The 21,130-nt window shown below is 39.3% G+C and overlaps 1 protein-coding gene across 1 annotated transcript in view; it reads left to right on the plus strand.

The window, feature by feature from the left end:
• The window catches only part of csmd3b (CUB and Sushi multiple domains 3b), a 1,719,816-nt gene that overhangs the window by 1,582,695 nt on the left and 115,991 nt on the right, over positions 1 to 21,130 (plus strand). The window contains 2 exon segments of the mRNA XM_048595770.1: positions 14,883 to 14,996; positions 18,159 to 18,347. Coding sequence (XP_048451727.1) covers positions 14,883 to 14,996; positions 18,159 to 18,347 — 303 coding nt within the window.

A 21,130-nucleotide genomic window follows, 5' to 3' on the forward strand; every position in this document is an offset into this window, starting at 1 on the left:
AAAACAATAAGGATACAATGAAGAATGTGATTTATGTCTTCATTGCAGAAGAGATAAGCAGACGACTCTTCAAAGACCGCTAAACTTTTAACTTAATTTCTTTAGTTTTCTACTTATTCTATGAAGGTAATGATTAAATTTCAACTCTGTTTCTCTTATTACTTTGTACCTAGGCATTTTGTACCAAGGTACCTTTGTACCTAAGATGGCGACATGACTATACTCCTGTACTTCTGTACCTGAGTACACACGACAGTAAAATCTAAATCTAAAATTTTAAAATATAATTGTCTGATTGGCCAGGGTCAAAGTGGAATTACGAAAGGGAAATAATTTTTGATAAACCTGACAGTCTTTTTTTTGAGGATGTTTTGAGAAGAATCAATAAGGGAGGACTGTGGATGTGGTGAATTTGTATTTTCAGAAAACTTTTGATAAAGTCCCATACAGGCTGTTAGTAAATATTATTGAAGTGCATCTGATTAGGGTTAATATCCTAGTATAGAATAAGGATTGTTTAACGGGTAAAAAGCAAACAGTAAGAATAAATGGATCATTCTGAGGTTGACAGGCTGTGACCAGTGTGGTATAGCAAGCATCACTGCTTTGGTCATAACTGTTCACAATTTATGTCAATAATTTGGATGTGGGGATCAAGTGTAATATTACTATGTTTGTAAACTTGGTGGGAATAAGTTACGAGTAGAAAGCAAAGAGACTCCAAGGGATTAAGACAAGCTGAGTGAGCAGGCAAACGCATGGCAGATGCAATATAATGTTGATAAGTGCAATATAATTTACTTTGAAGAAGGAACAAATTTGCAGATTATTTATTTTTTTATTGAGGAATTGTAAATTGTGGATGCCTAAAGGGACCTGATTATTCTTGTTCATAGATCACTGCAACCCAGCAAGTAGATTCCGCAAACAATTTGGAAGGCAGATGGCATATTAGTCTTTATCTCAAGAGGATTTGAGTACAGGAGCTAAAAAAAGTCTTGCTTCAATTGTATAGAGCACTGGTGAGACTGCACCTGGAGTAACGTGTGCAGCTCTGGTCCCCTTGTCTAATGAAATACATACTTGCCATCGGTGGAGTGCAGTGAATTCCCAACACTGATTCCTGGGATGGTGGGACTGTCCTTTGAGGAAAGATTGAGCAAACTGAGCATGTATTTTCTGCAGTTTGGAGGAATGAAGGGCGATTTCGCACAACTTTACAAAATTCTTAGAGGGACAGTCAGAGTACCTGCAGAGAGAATGCTTTCCCCAGATATGCTTTCTTGAACCAAAGGAAATTCTCGGAATGAAAAGCAAGCCATTTAGGATTGAGATGAGGATGGTAAATCTTTGGCATTCTGTGTCCCATAGGATTGTGGATGCTCATTCATTAAGTAAGTTCAAGATAGAGAATGATAGATTTCGAGTTACTAATGGCATGAATGGATATGGAAAGAGTTTTGCAATATGATGTTGAGCTGGATGATTGGCCGTGATCTGGATTGCTGGTAGAAACTCAAGGGACTGAATAATCTACTGGTGCCTATTTTTCCTATGCTTCAGTTATGCAGAGCATCAGTGAGACCAATGTACATTATTGGTATTCTTAGTTGTGGAAGGATGCAACTGTATTAGAAGCGATTCAGATTAGACAAATATCTGGTTTGGGCTGGTGTCTTTTGAGGAAAGGTTGGACAAGCTAAGCCTGTAGCCTCTTGAATTTGGGAAGGGGTGACTTGATTGAAATGTATATACATCCTGAGAGGTCTCGACAGGGTAAGTATGGAAAGGATGTTTCGTCTTGTGGGAGAGTTTAGAAGTCGGGGGTCACTGGTTAAAAATAAGGGATCACCCATTTAAGACTGCAATTTCTTTTCTCTCTCATAGAATATCATGAGTCTTTGGAAGTCTCTTCCTAAAAGGCACCGGAAGTAGTCCTTTGAATATCTTTGATGCAGAAGTAGACAAATACTTGAAAAGAAAGTGTTGAAAAATAATTGGACTAGGCAAAAATGTGGAGTCATCAGATCAGTCATGATTATATTGAATGGCAGAGCAGGCCTAAGCATCTGAGTGATCAGCTCCTGCTCCTAATTCATATGTTTGTATGTCTTTATCATTTATAACGTTACAGTATTTCATAATGTCTCTAAACTACCTGGTCAAAATTTGTGAAAGAGATGCTTTTAATATGAATTTAAGTAATTGTTCTGTCATTTTAGTGAACTTTGAAACAGTTAACTTACAAGTGTTCTACTACCTATCCTTTGATTTTGTTGAAATCAGCTAACAGAAGAATCATAGCTGACTCTCGTATAAACAGAAACTTTAAAAGAAGTGCTGGAATGCTTACCTCAACAAATATTATTTTCAAACTAGCTTTCAATCATCCTATTTTCTGGCAAGTCCAGACACTGATTGATGTCAGCTTCTAGAGCTGCTGTGTTCATAATAGAGAATTTATTTTCAAAACCGTTATATTCAAGTTTTATATAGGAATACATTTGGAAAGAATCTTTGTGGGATGACAAGGATAACATTTTAAAAGGATTTCTTAATGACAAGTATACCACAAAAATATATAAATGTGTTTGTCAATATTACAAGATTGTGGCAAAAATTTCTAAAGAGGAAATGAACCAAGATGGTTTTTAAAATTTGATTTAAGTGTAATAGAATATATGGTGTTTTCTTAATTCTCATGATCAGTACCTTTTTTATACAGGAAGTGGTGTTAGCTTTCCTTACCCCTCTTTAAGTATGTACGCCAATTAATTCATCAGCAGAAAACATTCTTGAGTTTAAAAATAGGAGCTATTTATTTTCACTCATTCTAAATAAAATGCAATGTCACATGCACTCAATCTCACTCAGCCACCCACACACAAACACCAGGACTAAATACAAATAGAGATGCTGCATTTTTACAGATTATAGTTGCCCCAGTCTCAGTCTCTGATTTACGGTCTCTAGTTTCCCTCATCGTGGGTCTGTGGTCTATGAATGGATTCAGTGATTTTAAAGTTGAAGTGAGGGTCTTGCAAAGTGAAGGGTTTCCAGCAAGTAATGGGGTTTCTTGTTGAATAGTAAGGAGGCTTGTTCTCAGGTGAGCTTTAAACTGGAATGGGTTGAATGCACCAGCTACTTGATGTGTGTCAGCCTATTTCTGAGTCTGGTTTGCAGACTGGCTGAATGGATAGCTCTGATAGCTTTCGTTGAGCACCAGCAAAAAAAATGTGACACATTCAAATCTGATAATATCCTTTTCATTGGTTTTAGGGAGAGAATCCATGACTTTTACATCAATCTTTATTATTCTTTAGCTCCATCTTGAGATAGGGAGGTGGTTTCTAATCCACAAGAAAAGCCAGGTGAATTTGAGTGGCCATCTCTTTCACCCTTCTTGTGTCGACAACATTTGTTTGAAATTCAAGATATAGTATGACGGTAAGAGACATGGGAGGAGATTCCTGTCAATTTTTCAATGTTATGTTTCAAATTTATAGCTTTCAAAAGTCTTGGGAAATGAGGCATTTCTTTCTGTTTGTAATTGACATCACAAAATACATTGTTATGCGTCCATCCATGTTAGAACTGAAGTGGGAAAATGTTAAAAATAGAGAGTGTAACCCAATTCCAGGTTCTTCACTCCTATTGCCAGCATTCAGAAAATTTACTGTTGTGATTTTTTTTTTAACCCTTGCCTGAGCTTATAGTCACCTGACAATCATTTTTAGCCTAAAGACTTGACTAATTCATTATAGAATCCCTACAGTGTGGAAACAGGCCCTTCAGCCCAACATGTCCACACGGAGCCCCAAAGCATGCCACCCAGACCCATCTCCCTATAAACGACCAAATCTACACATTCCTGAACACTACGGGCAATTTAGCATGGCCAATCCACCTAACCTGCGCATCTTTGGACCGTGGGAGGAAACCGGAGCACCCGGGGAGAATGTGCAAGCTCCACACAGACAGTCGCCCGAGGGTGGAATCAAACCCGGGTGTCTGGTGCTGTGAGGCAGCAGTGCTAACCACTGAGCCACCATGCCGCCCTATCTTCCCAGTTTGACCTTAAAGCTTTCAACTTCTACAAATTGCATTCAAATCCCTATTTAAGGGACAAGAAGCATTTTTTTAAAAATTCTATTCTTGAGTTTTCCTTAACCTATGACTTTATTTTCCTTCATACATTTTTTAGCTTTACATTTGCATATCTTCTCCCAGTACTTTGGGCAAAATCTTCCTGGTCCTGTGGGGTGAGCTTGGAGGTGGGACCAAGAAGAATTTCAGAGATAGAAACATTGGGTCAGTGGGTCAAAGCATTTCTACGTTCAGAAGATCTCCCTGATCTTTGTCATCAGCGTTTGCTGCACTCCTTTCAGCATTGAGCCACATAATTATGTGCACATTTCTGGGCTTATCAGAGACATGGGATTTTTCTGGAGATGTGCAGGCACTCACTGAGGCATAAGCACTGTGAGTGTCTCGGGTGGGTTTCCGGGCAGCTGCTCTCTTCCAGTCACAGCCATAGCTACATTTATTACTCATCCTGGCAACTGTTGACATCAGTTGTTTTAATAGAACATAGAACATAGAACATTACAGCGCAGTACAGGCCCTTCGGCCCTCGATGTTGCGCCGACCTGTGAAACCAATCTGAAGCCCATCTAACCTAAACTATTCCATTATCATCCATATGTTTATCCAATGACCATTTAAATGCCCTTAAAGTCGGCGAGTCTACTATTTTTGCAGGCAGGGCATTCCACGCCCTTACTACTCTCTGAGTAAAGAACCTACCTCTGACATCTGTCCTATATCTATCACCCCTCAATTTAAAGCTATGTCCCCTTGTGCTAGCCATCACCATCCGAGGAAAAAGGCTCCCACTGTCCACCCTATCTAATCCTCTGATCATCTTGTATGTCTCTATCAAGTCACCTCTTAACCTTCTTCTCTCTAACGAAAACAGCCTCAAAACCCTCAGCCTTTCCTCATAAGACCTTCCCTCCATACCAGGCAACATCCTGGTAAATCTCCTCTGCACCCTTTCCAATGCTTCCACATCCTTCCTATAATGCGGTGACCAGAACTGTACGCAATACTCCAAGTGCGGCCGCACCAGAGTTTTGTACAGCTGCAACATGACCTCATGGCTCCAAAACTCAATCCCTCTACCAATAAAACCTAACATACTGTACGCCTTCTTAACAACGCTATCAACCTGGGTGGCAACTTTCAGTGATCTATGCACATGGACACCGAGATCTTTCTGCTCATCCACACTACCAAGAATCTTACCATTAGCCCAGTACTCTGTATTCCTGTTACTCCTTCCAAAGTGAATCACCTCACACTTTTCCGCATTAAACTCCATTTGCCACCTCTCAGCCCAGCTCTGCAGCTTATCTATGACCCTCTGTAACCTGCAACATCCTTCCGCACTATCCACAACTCCACCGACTTTGGTGTCATCCGCAAATTTACTAACCCATCCTTCTACGCCCTCATCCAGGTCATTTATAAAAATGACAAACAGCAGTGGCCCCAAAACAGATCCTTGAGGTACACCACTAGTAACTGAACTCCAGGATGAACATTTCCCATCAACCACCACCCTCTGTCTTCTTACAGCTCGCCAATTTCTGATCCAAACCGCTAAATCACCCTCAATCCCATGCCTCCGTATTTTCTGCAATAGCCTACCATGGGGAACCTTATTAAACGCTTTACTGAAATCCAAATACACCACATCAACCGCTTTACCCTCATCCACCTGTTTGGTCACCTTCTCGAAGAACTCAATAAGGTTTGTGAGGCACGACCTACCCTTCACAAAACCGTGTTGACTATCCCTAATCAAATTATTCCTTTCTAGATTATTATAAATCCTATCTCTTATAATCCTTTCCAACACTTTACCCACAACCGAAGTAAGGCTCACTGGTCTATAATTACCAGGGTTGTCTCTACTCCCCTTCTTGAACAAGGGGACAACATTTGCTAGTCTCCAGTCTTCTGGCACTATTCCTGAAGACAATGACGACATAAAGATCAAAGCCAAAGGCTCTGCAATCTCCTCTCTAGCTTCCCAGAGAATCCTAGGATAAATCCCATCCGGCCCAGGGGACTTATCTATTTTCACACCTTCCAGAATTGCTAACACGTCTTCCTTATGAACCTCAATCCCGTCTAGTCTAATAGACTGTATCTCAGTATTCTCCTCGACTACATTGTCTTTTGCCTGCGTGAATACTGACGAAAAATATTCATTTAGCACCTCTCCTATCTCTTCGGACTCCACGCACAACTTCCCACTACTGTCCTTGACCGGCCCCAATCTTACTCTGGTCATTCTTTTATTCCTGACATACCTATAGAAAGCTTTAGGGTTTATCCCTATTAATACCTCTTCAGAGGGCACCTCAAAATGGAAATGCTTTTGTATTCCCTCTTCAACAGTGCCAGTGTCCACCCCTTCTAATGGAGCTATCACCCATCCAAAGCTGCAGACCATCTAATTGGATCAAACCCTTACCTTAATTGGTCACCGGACTGGAGATGGCTTTATAATTGGCTGTTTCTGGGAAGATCTCCCAGTTAGCTACCGAAGCAGGTTTAGAACCAAGTAATGTTTTCAACTCATGCTTAAGATATAGCAGCATAAAATCCTGCGCATTATTTCCTTATTTTTCATTTACTGGATTTGGTATTACAACTTACAATGCCATGATGTGGAGGTGGCAGTGTTGGACAAGGTCAGAAGTCACACGACACCACGTTATAGTCCAACAGGTTTATTGAAATCATAAGCTTTTGGACCGCTGCTCCTTTGTCAGGTGACACTTCAACTGATGAAGGAACAGCGCTCCGAAAACTTGTGGTTTCAAATAAGTCTGTTGGACTGTAAGCTGATTTGTGTGACTTCTGAACTTACAAAGAGGTGAGAATGGAGAATCCATTGGTGGTTCAGAAATGTTGCATTAAAGGAGTGACCAATATACGTTAATGAGGAGTCAACAAACATTGATCTTACTTACCTTGACCCTGTAAATTGCATCTGGAAATATTGCAGGAGATCTTTCTTCAATGTCTCCACCATGTTGTCCAGTCTATTGTGCAGTCACCTTCAGATATTCTCTACATCAGGAACAACTCTTTAAGTTAAAGTTGACACAGCTTGAAATTTTAATGCAATCACATTCTTTCAATTCAGCTGAAGGGATATTTGCTGCATTAATTTGTGGTGTATAGACACAGCAAGGGAATGACAAACAATATGTTTGCAACATCATTTTTGCAACATCATCATGGTAGGAGGCATTAACTGGATAAAAGATGCAGTTTTATACTCTCTTAAGTACAGAATCATACCTGGTATGTATCTGGATAGTTTGGTTCTTTATTTCAACCCACTGATCTTCATGAAGAGTACACTCAATGAATGTCCAGGTGGTATCATTATGGGGCACATAACTATTAATGTCAGCAGCTATTATTCTGGACGCCTGTTGGATGCCTTCAATAAATTACAGACTCTAATGCCCACATTAGTTGAAGAAGAAATGACATTGGGCAGATGCTTCCATGGCCTCTATGCACTGCATTACTGATCCAATTGTATAGCCCATTACAGCAGCAAAACAGTTCAACATCTGTTTAGTGTACCTTGGCTGTCACCTTAGATCCTTGGCTAAAAGCCAGAATGATTTAATTTACATTTTCCAGAGGATACAAAAACTCCCATCTTAGTTTCCTGCCTCAAAATATGTTGAAATGTGAGATGCGTTTTAACTCCTCGTGATACTTTTGATACTGGTATGCATTGTTACAGTGTTTCAAAACATGCAGCATGAATATTTAATTCATTACAAACCTGCTGAGAATAATATTTGTTTGACCTTCACTAACTGGAGACATCCAGTTGGTTATAGGTCAGTTGACATGTGATCAGAAGTAGGTCGACGGTTATAAAGATGGATACAGAAACAGACGATTGAAGATTCATTACATTTTATTTTTATTTCTGGAAACTTGGGTTCTACAGTGGAAGACCATACATAACTTTGGTATGTATTTCTATATTGTGTCTGTTAAGAAGAGGGAAGTCCTTGGGCTGAATCTTATGGATTTTTGGCTACAAAGTCACGTTGATTTTTGTGGAAAGATTCTCACTTCAAGGCCAAGTGAGTGTTCTTGTCAAATCTTCCCAAACTCGCCATATTAGTTGGTGTTTGAGCCTTTGTGGTGAGTTTCTCGTCCAACATCACCCCCCACCCCAAATTTTACAATGCTCCTTTCCCGCCATTCACCAAATATCCTGGAATTCACCAGCATCCCTTGTGCTTTCACCATCTTCAAACAGGCATTGTGCACCCGAACAAACACTGTCAGATCGCACCTGTCCTGTGTGCTTCCTGACAATTATCCCGGAAATGGCAGGTGGGGAATCAGCACCTTGCTTTCCTGTCATGGTCCTGGACTTCCTGCTTTGTGCACGAGTGAGACTTCCTCACTGCCCAGGACTAGCAGTGGCAGCCATAAAATAAGATCATATCAACCTTGTCTGATGTTGCCATCCAGTTTCGAGCAAACTGAGACATCAGGAGAAATGTGTAGCACTGGAGGGAGAAGGTCAATGTCGTTCTCCACTCTGTCAATGTAAATGTCAACATCTTCTGTCTGACAGCTCACAATCACTGTTCATACTACGGAAACTGTCACCGAGTTTCGTGCTCTACCTGTCTAGAAATGCATGCAACGTTTTCTCCACTTACCCTCATCCACACAAACCCCAACATCACTAACTCTGAATGCCCTTTGAGCAGCCTATTTGCTTGCTCAGGTCAGCTCCCCACGTACAACAATAGTACAACAATAGCTGTGCCATCCATTTTCATCTCCCATACTACCTTTTTCTTCTCTCTCATTCCAAGAGGAAAACACCCACAATTGATTAGAAAGAGTCAAAATGGGTGCTGCCTGTTATTTGGCTCCTCCTTCCTTATCAAGAGAGGATCCTGATTCTGACTGCCCCAAGCAGGATCTGGACTGGCATTATACAGGCCACCCTTGACTTAGTATGTCTGGATCCCCTGAGTGGACATTATCACCTTTGATTGGACAATAATAGCCTGCTGACAACTGTGGCTAGTCCCAATTTGTGGCTCCTATCTCTGGTTGAAATGACAAAATCTAAAATAGCAAGGCAAGACAGTAAAAGCAAGCATCCAGGAAGGCTCAGAGAGATTGAGCCCTATGAGAACAAGCAAAGAGCGCTGAGTTTCAGCCTGGTCCTGTCTCTGAGCTGGGTGCATGTTCCTTGCATTGCCAATACAGTCTTAGGTGTATCATTGGAATGTAGAAGCATCCTATAAGTGGATCGGACATGTGCGATGAGGGTTCAGAGAGACTGGCACATGACAGATGCCATTTTCAATGAACATAGGATGCACATGACCAATGCCCATTCAGCATACCTGAGTTATTGGTGCCCATGCTGTTATCTCACACAGAGGTGTTTTGGAGCTCGCAGAAAGTTGCCTATGCCAAAAACCCACTCTGGTTTTCATTTCAAGATTTCCGGCAAGTATGGCAAGTTTGGTAAGATCACAACAAGTGGCAAGTTGGGCTGTTAACAAGGCATTTAATGAGCAATAGTCTTTATCAACTGGCAACTTGTCACTTTGTCTCAAGAATCCCAACACGCCACTTGAGTAAAGATGCAGTAGATGATCTCAACATCAAGATGGGACTGAGCAGACATATCTTTCTTCAAATATGTAGGAGCAGATGGAGGCCCTTCGGTCTATCAAGCCTGTTCCATCATTTAATATGATCTTGGTTATCTTCAATTCCACTTTCCAACCTTCTCCCCTGAACCCTTTATTACCTTACTGATTAAAAATCTGTCTATCACAGCCTTAAATATACTTAATGACCCAGCCTCTACAGCCCTTTGCCGTAAAGGATTCCACAAATTCATTACCCTCTGACTGAAGAAATTCCTCTGACATCAGTGCTGGGTAAGTTGTTGGAGGGGATTCTGAGAGATAGGATTTATATACATTTGGAGAGGCAAAGACTGATTAGGGATAGTCAGCATGGCTTTGTCCTTGGGATATCGTGTCTCACAAACTTGATTCAGTTTTTTGACGATGTGACCAAAAAGATTGATGAGGGCAGAGCCGTGGACATGGACTATAGTAAAGCCTTTGACAAGGTTCCACATGGTAAATTAACTGATAAAGTTAGATTATGTGGGATTCAGGGAGAGGTTGCCAATTGGATACAAAATTGGCTTGATGGTAGGAGACGGTTGCGGGTTGGGGAGCAGTGGGGTGGGGGGGTGGAAGGTTGTTTTTCAGACTAGAGGCCTGTGACCCAGTGATCGGTGCGGGGTCCACTTTGTTTGTCATTTATATAAACGATTTGGATGAGAACTTAGGAAGCATGGTTAGTAGGTTTGCGGATGATACCAAAATTGACAATGTAATTGACGTGAGTAAGGTTATCTAAGTTTACACAGAGATGTTATAAAGTGGGTCAAATGGGCTGAGGAGTGGCAGGTGGAGTTTAATTTGGATGAATGAGAGGTATTGCATTTTGGTAAAACAAACAAGGTTATGAGATATACAGTTAACAGTCAGGCCCTGGGTAATGTTGTCAACAGAGACCGAACAGTTCATGAACATAGTTCTTTGAAAGTTGCATCACAGGTACACAGTTCAGTTAAGAAGACATTTAGCATGCTTGCCTTCATTGCTCAGACCATTGAGTATCGGAGTTGGGACGTCATGTTGAGGTTGTACACGATGTTGCTGAGGCCACTTTTGGAGTATTGTTTACAGTTCTGGTCATCCTCTTGTAGGAAGGATATTATTAAATTGCAGAGGGTTCAGAAAAGATTCACCAGGATATTGCTGTGACTAGAAGATTTGAGTTATAAGGATAGGCTGGGACTTTTTTCACTGGAGTGTAGGAGTTTGAGGGGTGAGCTTGTAGAGGTTTACAAAATCATGAGGGGCAAAGATAAGGTGAATAGCAAAGGTCTTTTCTCTAAGGTGGGGGAGTTCAAAACAAGGGGGTACATTTTTACGGTGAGAGGAGGAAGATTTAAAATGGACCTGAGCAGCAACTTTTTTGCACGGAGGATATGGACTGCTAGAGGAAGCAATAGATGCAAGTACAGTTACAACATTTAAAAGACATTTGGATAGATACATGACTAGGAAAGGTTTTGCAGGATATGGGCTATACACAGGCAAGAGGGACTATTTTAGTTTTGGAAACTTGGCCAGCATGGACGAGTTGGACCGGAAGATTTGTTTCTGTGCTGTATGACTGTGTAACTCTGTATTAAGTGAGAGACTCCTTATTCTGAGATTATGCTGTCTGCTCTACCAAAAGGCTCCCATAAGGGGAAGCAACCTTTCCACATTTATCCTGTCAAGTCCACTTGGAGTTTTGCATGTTGCATCTCTCATTCTTTTAAACTCCAATGAGTACAGGCCTAACTTAGTCAATCTCTCCTGATAACACAAACTCAGGATCAGCCTAGTAAACCTTCTTTGGACTGCTCCAATCCAATATGTCTTTCATTAAGGGACACAAAACTATTTGCAGTATTCCACTTATTGCCTGACATTCTACCAATAACATCTTATTTTCCTATCTTATTTTTCCATCCTTTTTAGATAAATGTTTTACATTAGCAGTTTTCCAATTCTCTAGGACTTTTCTAAATTCTAAGGATTCTTGGAATGTTACAACTAGTTCATTCACTATCTCTGGAGCTGCTTCTTTTAATATCCTAAGGTATATCCTATCAGGTCCAGAGGACCTATTGGTCTTTAGCCCCATTAGTCTCCCTAGCATTGTTTCTCGAGTAATAGTTATTTTTATTTCCTCTCCCCCTCTTGCCCCTTGAATATTTAGTAATTTTGGAAAGGTAACAATGTCTTCCACTGTGAAGACTGATCCAAAGTATTTATTCAACTCCTCTGCCATTTCCTGAGTCCCCATTATAATTACCTCAGCCTCTTTCTCAACAGTAACTGTGTTCACTTTACCTTCTCCCTTTTTTTACTTATAATTTATGATTTAACAAAGTTCATGTTATCCATTCCATTATTTCCCTCAAACTTTCTCCCTTTTTTAAAAAAATTTCAGTCACCTTTAGTTGATGTTTTTAAACTTTCTCAGTTCTCTGGCCTACTACTAATCTTTGTTATTTTGCATGTTTATTCTTTCAATTTGATGCTATCCTTAACTTTTCAAGTTAACATTGGCTTATCCCCATCCCAGAATCCTTCTTTCTAACTGGGATATATCTTTGCTGTCAGCCATGAATATTTTCTTAAATACCTGCCATTTTTCATCACTTTTCTGCTGAACTCTTTTTCCAGTCCATTCCTGCCTACTCTGCCCTCATTCCTTCGTAATTATCATTATTTAAGTTTAGTACAGTTGTTTCCTTGATGATCTTTTACTCTGACAGCATTTATTAAACCTGCTTCATTACACGTCAACAAATCCAAAATAGCGTCATCCCTGATTGGATCTGCAACATACTGTTTGAGGAAAATGTCCTGAATACAATCTATGAATTCTTCCTTGTGGCTTCCTGTTCCAATCTGGCACTCCCAACCAATATCAAGATTAAAATCAACATTTATGTTCTTTCTCTTTACACAACTGTTTGCAAGCCTATAAGCTACTCCGGCCAGTGTCACCTTCCCTTTATGTTTCTTAGTTCCTCAAATACGGATGCTACATCTTCTAATCCAAGATAATTTATTGGAAACATACTTATTCCATCCTGTATTAAAAATGCTACTTCACCACCCTTTCCTTCCTGCTTGTGCTTTCGAACAGTCAAATACCCCTGAATATTTTGTTTCCAGCTTTGATCCACTGAGAACATAAGAACTAGGAGCAGGAGTAGGCCATCTGGCCCCTCGAGCCTGCCTCCCCATTTAATAAGATCATGGCTGATCTTTTTGAGACTCAGCTCCACTTACCCGCCCACTCACCATAACCCTTAATTCCTTTACTGTTCAAAAATTTATCTAGCCTTGCCTTAAAAACATTCAGTGAGGTAGCTTCAACCGCTTCACTGGGCAGGGAATTCCACAGATTCACAACCCTTCGGGTGAAGAAGTTCCTCCATGTTTCGCCATGCTGCAAGATCATACCCATTAACCTGTATTTGTGGTACATATTGATTTCATTTGACTACGACATGCATTCAATTAAAGAGCCATTCATTTTGTCTGTGTACAGCTTTTTAGTTCTCTTTCCTTAACTGAAGTTCTTCTATCTTTGTTCTTCCTATTTATGTATGGAACTTTTAATGACCAATTATTACCCCTACTGTTCACGAGCTTCTGTGTAATCAGGGACATCCTGAACTCTAATTAGCTTAGTAGTATTGGCATGAACAATTCAGGATCAAATTCAGTTTTGCTAGATAGTATCGACCCAATTACTGTATGGTTCCCTTAAAATTAATGGTGAGCTTTGTGACATAACTTCTTACATTCTCCTGATTCATTTTTTGACATGCCAATCGCTTTGTGAAATTATCTTTTGCAACAGCTTATCCATTTTAGATTGATATTTATTGGTGTCTAGTGAGGTCGTTTAGTAAGGGTCCAGGTCTGCAGTTAGGCCTGGGTACCTGAAGGAGGAGAAGTGTGATCTTGGCCCAGCATGGTGGTCTCCTGGTGTGGTAGTCCTGTCCCAGCGTGTAGGTATCGTCCCCTCGTGGAGGAATTCTTCGTCTTCAGCATCCAGGTATTCCAGCAGCCTAGCAGGCAGTCTTGCCCAGGGATGGCAGTCTTGGCCTGGCTTGGCAATCTCCTTCGACAGAGGCTTCCGGCCTACTAACTAGCATCCCAATTGCATCATTCAGGTATTCCATCATTCCAAAATCAGCTTTCCCCAAGCCCAGGTTCCGTTAGCTGAACTGTGATGAACTTTGTCTTTATTTTACACTTTTTTTATTATTATGTATGACTTCTGTCATTAATGTAGGCATGTGGTGGGGCTATTTATAAAACTTTTCACTGTATCTGTCAAGTAAAACACACGTGACAATAAATTTCTGTTCTGTTCTATTATGCATCTGCCTAGACAATATAGAGTCACTTCTCCGTAAAGATAGAATCACTTCTCAGTGTTTTTTTTTAAATCTCCGAAAGGTCCCAATTAATACAACCAACCACTCTGGAAAATTGATATCAATGTTCTTTAACTTCAAAAACCTAGTGGAATTCTACAAAAAAACTGTAAATACCTAAAATAAATTAAAGGTCAAATTAATCAATTATCTCATATACATAGACCTGTTACATTCTTTAAGTTAAAAATAAAACAATTTAAGATATAACTAAATGTATGTCAGGCTTGAGTAAAAGACCTTTTACCTCAAATTGCTTTTACAGTTAACAGTAGCTCCAACCATGAAAACCTCCATGAAACCATAACCACGTGACTTTATTTTTGATCTGTGTTACTTGGCTTTCTTCCTTCCAAAAATAGTTTTCGACAAAAAAAAAGACACTCAGACAGAACATAATTTAATTTCTCACTTGCTTAATCAAAAATTACTGACTACTCGGAAAAAAGTCTCAGTTCTACAGAATTATTTAATTGTGCTTCATTTTTCAATGATTTGGTTTCAGGTATCTTCAGTCTTGCTTTATCTGAAGTCTATTTGGTTACAGCAAATAATATAAGAAATCTTTATTTCACTTGATTAGAAATATTTAAATTCAAGTGTTTTGGATAATTCAAAATAAATTAAGAAGAACTTGCAATGGCAATTTTAGAGTGAACATTGTATCTTATATATTGTTCTCATTGCCTCACAGGAGACCTCATAAGATTCCATTGTTTACCAGGATTCACTCTGATTGGTAAGGAAATTCTCACTTGTCGGCTAGGAGAACGTTTACAAATGGATGCTGCTCCTCCATCTTGTGAAGGTTTGCACTTCTTATTGATGCAATAACAACTGTCTTTCATCTCAATACAATCCTAATTGTTCACATAAGTTACTGGTTTCCATCCAATCAAATTTCTGAGAAGTGTTTATTCAGCTGTCGAAATAAAAATGAAGGTGAAAAATATTTAGGGTTTTTATCTCCAGACCATGCAACCTCGAATGCTGACTTTAATTAATTTGGATATTTGGTTTGCTCAGAAAGGGATGTTATTGATCCATTGATCCACAAACAAAACTGCAACCAGCATACAATCTCCAGTAGGGTCACTCCGTTTAACACTCATGACAAAAAATAAATGGCTACAGGGATGTTCAACAATTATAACAGCCATAATACTAGTTCATAGAATCCCTACAGTGTGGAAACAGGCCCTTTGGCCCAACAAGTCCTCACAAACCTACAAAGTATCCTTCCCAGACCCATCCCCCTGTAACCCACCTCATTTATACATCCCTGAACACTACAAGGTAATTTAGCATGGCCAATCCACCTAATCTGCACATCTTTGATCAGTGGGAGGAAACCGGAGCACTCGGAGGAAACCCACACAGACACGGGGACAATGTGCAAACTCCACACAGACAGTCGCCCAAGGGTGGAATCGAACCCGGGTCCCTGGTGCTGTGAGGTAGCAGTGCTAACCACTGAGCAACTGCGCTACCCATACCTAATATTATGGCTGTATACTAGTATAGTGGTACTGTTGATATCCTCAGCAACATCTGGGGAATTTTCTAGTGCCTTGTCAGTGCTCATTACACTTTGTAAAATGTGAAATTCCCATAGACAGCTAAGAATTTATTCCTTGGTGGAGGAGGGAATGTAGATAAAAGGTATGCTGAGAACTCATCACCAGGAAAATAGCTGGAGCTAAAGAGAAGAGTCCAAAACTAGAGGGCATAGGTTTAAGGTGAGAGTGGAAAGATTTAAAAGGGACCTGAAGGAGCAACTTTTTCACGCAGATGATGGTGCGTGTATGGAATGAACTGCCAGAGGAAGTGATGGATGTTGGTACAATTACAACATTTAAGAGGCACCCGAATGAGTACATGAATACGAAGAGTTTGGAGAGAAACAGGCCAAATGCTGGCAAATGGGACTAGATTAATTTAGGGTATCTGGTCAGCACAGACAAATTGAATTGAACGGTCTGTTTCTGTGTTATACATCTCTATGACTCTATGACTCTAAATAGTGTTACGTTGGGTGTGCAAATTCTAGCTGCAGCTTGATTTTTTTTTTCCCATTGATCCTTTGACCAGAAGTCCTAAGCTGTTTCTTGGCATGGATCAGAGATTCCAGCATTTGTCCCACATGATCAAATGAAACAAAAAATCCATTTATGTCTGTATGCATATGTTTTTTTCTCGTTTTCAGAATTGCAATACTCAGCATAAACAGAAATCAAATAAACATTTTCTCTGAGCTCAGAGCTTCTTTCAAATTCTGAAAATTAAACACTCGTGATGTGATGTGCCTGAGAAAAGCAATAAGTAGAATATCCTAATTCACACATTGGGGGCAATCAGCATGGTTGTTTCTAAGACAACAAGGTGCAGGGCTGGATGAACACAGCAGGCCAAGCAGCATCATAGGAGCAGAGAGGCTGACGTTTCGGGCCTAGACCCTTCATCAACGTCAGCCTCTCTGTTCCTATGATGCTGCTTGGCCTGCTGTGTTCATCCAGCCCTGCACCTTGTTGTCTCGGATTCTCCAGCATCTGCAGTTCCTACTATCTCTGGTTGTTTCTAACATCACTTTCAATATGCTCATACTCCTGACCTGATGAATTGACCTGAAGAATGTGATGCTGTTTGTCAAAGTAATAAATTCCCCCAACACATTGTTTCCTAATCCCACTTTTCTGATAGCAGAATTCAAACTGTGCAGCTAAATTTAATTTGATACAATAATTTAGAAGCTTAGAAAGTAATATTCAGAAAAGCAGATAGAAGTTAAAAATCCAATGGCAAGATGCAAACTTTTCATCATACACCTGCAAAAAACAAATAATCACTGAAAGTTTTCATTCAATGTCCGTGTGACCTTCAGAACATCACAACTATTTTGCAGATAGGATAATCAATAGAAACATGGCATTTCCTGCTTCTAAACAGTCTCATAAAATTTTATAAACTCAATAGTCAACAGAGTTACTATCGTTTTCAGTCACATAAAATACATTGTCCTATAATTCATCGCTATCCATTTAGTTATCTACAAAACGTTATTGATTTTTTACCTGTAAAAATTTTGGATGAGTATTCACTGGAAAGAGAGATAGCATTTCATAATAATATCAGTTCTCTGGTTTGAGACAACATTAATAAGCAACAATTGTTTTTGTCCTCTCATATTTGATATCACAAATCCGATAGTGAAGGGGACAGAGGCTTCATTAATGTTTGCAATGGTCAGAATGTTGAAGCATCCTACATACAGGACTCTGGATACTGATATTAACTTAGCTTCACTGGACTGCATAGATGCTGCAAGTATTTCACTGATTATATTTGTTATATTAAAACCCTTCATCGGATTCCACGGATAGTAGAAAGAAGGAAACCAGAGAGTGACACAAGATATGTTGGTCTCAGGAAGCAAAAGGGCTAAATTTTGATATTTCTGACTCAATACATCTAATAACCTCCTGAATATCTATGTCTAAGACTTCAATGTCAGGATGAAATATGAGAGTATTTTAAATACAGTGGAGATTCTTGAGTGGAAAGCTTTAAGCAAGTATAAAGTATAAAACCCATTTTGCATGTATTAGCTGTTGAAGGAAAATAAGTCCAATTGTAATGTGTTTTTCTCTATCACTGCCATGAATGCCTCAATAAAGATTTAACTGAAGACCTAAATGCAGAAAGTAATACCTGAAATTGTAAACTTTATCACAACAGGGTAATGATGCACTGTTTTTCAATCCATCCAGACCATACAAGAGAAGTGACTTAGCAGAAAAAAACTGTTTGCGTAAATCATGATAAATATTTCAGATTTTATTGTATTGAAGAATCAAGAATGTATACTCTAGGCATATCCTATAGTTCAGGTTTTTAGTTGACTTATTCAGAACACTAAATATCCTGAAAAGTTGTCCAGTGTAATTATTGTTTGTTTCCTTTTTACTTACAGTTCTGTGTCCAGTCAATGAGATGCGAACTGATTCGACAGGTGTCATATTGAGCCCTGGTTACCCAGACAGCTACCCCAACTTCCAAACCTGTGCTTGGAGCATTATTGTAGAAAAGGGTTACAACATCACCTTGTTCTTTGAATTCTTCCAGACGGAGAAAGAGTTTGATGAGCTGGAGGTTTTTGATGGTAACTTCAAAACCGTTATAAATAGCATCCAATATTTCTTTACCTCATCAGATACCCAGTGCATTACATTCTGTGCATCAATGTGATATTTTAGTAGTAAAATAATAGCCAGAGCCATCAAGAACTAGGTATTCCTGACCGAATTGTTTCTCACACACCTCCACTTTAGATTAAGAGAGAACACGGTGTGGAGCTGGAGGAAGGTTCCTGACCCGAAACGTCAACTTTCCTGCTCCTCTGATACTGCCTGGCCTGTTGTGTCCCTCCAGCTCCACGCTGTTATCTCTGACTCCAGCATCTGCAGGTCTCACTATCTCCACTTTAGATTACTCTTCTAGCAAATTTTGGACCACGTAATGGAACTCAGAAGTTACTAACTTATCCATATTTTGCACCACCTTCAAGAAGCATTACCTTACGATTAACACCAAATATACTGAAAATTGTAAGCATGTCAGGCAATAGTTGTGGAAGGCAGGTGCAGAAATTTAATTACATGGTTTTCATAGCCAAGTCAAGAAAAGAATCTACTCAGAAACTACAAATAGTCAGTCTATCAATAGTTTGTTTTCCAGCTGGAATTAGAGAATGTGACACATGCATTTGAAAAGTTCCCTTTGTGGTCCAAATTCTTTGAGCTTCATAAACTGTTCAGAGAAGGTAAGTGCAGATTGTTTGTTCTATTCCACCTTTCCTATGGGTAATATTTTATGGTTGAATTTTCAAATTTAAAATCCAATTTATACAATTGAGAGAACAATAAGTCTTATGCCACAGAGGAAAAAGCAAGAAGAATTTCACTGGCTTACAGTTGCAGGATGATACTTAAATGTTTCACTGCCTGCAGTTTACCCAACATTGATAAAGTCATCTAAAATCATACATCATTATGTACCGACAGCTAGTAGCCTGAAGTAAAATTTAAACAAAATAAAATCTAATTTACATCTCTGAATATCTTGAGCACCCCATTGCAAACCTCCCACAGAGTGATCTTATGATCTAACCCTTGATAATCTACCGGTATCAGTGGAAGAAGCTCTCTGCAACCAGGGTTTCTGCTTACTATGACTGGAGGCTAGCCATTTTTTCTTTCTTACCAATGTTCTGAGTGATTGCATTAATGTCTTGTCAGAGTCAAACAAATGGTGCATTGACCTCATTCAGTCAAAGGCACTTTTATGTAATTAACGTTCAGAACATCTTAGACTTTATAAACAGTAACTCTTCCAGAATCCTGTGAAAATTCCAACCAAGAAACTTGTAGGCCTACCTGAGAGGGCAGATGGTGACTCATTTTCATCTGAAAAAATAGCTCCCCGATAATGCAACACTCTGAGTACTGAACTGAAGTACCAGCAGAGATTTATATGGTCATGTCCTTTGTTTTTATGGATCGATCCTCAGTGTTGCCAGTGAACTAAAATTGATGGATGAACATGCTAACACTTGTAAGCCATTATTTCATAGCCAGTTTCTGGGCTTTATCTCTTATTTCATTTTGCATTGCCAAATAATTTATCAAACTTAGGCAGGAAGGCAATAGAATGTATGATAGTATATTTATATTGCTACATAATGTATTTGATTCATGAAACTTAACATAAAATCCTGCTGCAACAGACGTTAAATAAAGTCTAACTCATAAAGAGTCATACAGCTAGAAACAGATTGTCTGGTCCAACCATCCATGCCAACCATAATCCCAAACTAACCTAGTTCCACCTGGCTGTGCTTAGCCCATATCCCTCCAAATATTTCTTCTTCATAAACTTATCTAAATATCTTTTAAATGTTGTAACTTTACCCACATCCATCATTCCTCTGGAAGTTCATTCCATACATGAACAACCCTCTGTGTAAAAAAAAAAAATTGCTCCCATGCCTTTTTTTAAATCTTTCTCCTTTCATCTCAAAAATATGACGCCTCGTCTTGAAACCACCCCACCCCAGGGGAAAGACACCTGCCATTCATTTTATCCGTACCCTTGATGATTTTATAAATGGTTGTATGGTCACCTCTCAATCTCCTACACTCCAGTGGAATAAGTCCCAGCCTTTCCAGCTTCCCCTTGTAACTCAAACCCACCATTTCTGACAACACCTGGTAAATCACTTCTGAACCCTCTCCAGCTTAAAAATATCCTTCCTGTAACAAGGAGAACAGAACTGTACGCCAGAAGAGGTCTCACAAACATCTTCCACAACCTTAGCATAATGTCCCAATTCCTATAATCAAAGGTCTGAGCAATGAAGACAAGCATGCTAAACACCTTCTTAACCATCCTATCTATATGTGATGCAAAATTCAAGAAATTATGTACCCAAACCCCTAGGTCTCTCTGTTCCACAACATTGCCAAAGGCCCTACTGTTAATTGTAGAAGCCTTTGTTCTACAAAATGCATTGCCTCTCATTTATCCAAATTAAACTTCATTTGCTATTCTTCATCCTATTAAACCAATTGATTAAAATCTCTTAGATAATCTTCTTCACTGTCTTCTATATTCTCATTTAAATCATTTATATAAATGACAAAAGAAAGTGGACCCAACACAGATCACTGAATTAATTATGATCTGAAGAACACTTACTCTGAACTAAACTTGAATTTTGAAAAAAACAATCCTGTATTAAAACTCAGAATCTTCAACAGTTTCTGATTGACACTTTGGGATGTCCTAAGTTCAAGAAAAATGCCATATAGATGCAAGTATTTCTTTTCTTGTTACTGCAACAAACAAATATTTTATCTGATAATAAATAGGCTACATTTGTGACTT

This window comes from Rhincodon typus, chromosome 4 (genome assembly GCF_021869965.1).
Source record: "Rhincodon typus isolate 14 chromosome 4, sRhiTyp1.1, whole genome shotgun sequence".
In the NCBI taxonomy this organism is placed as follows: Eukaryota; Metazoa; Chordata; class Chondrichthyes; order Orectolobiformes; family Rhincodontidae; genus Rhincodon; species Rhincodon typus.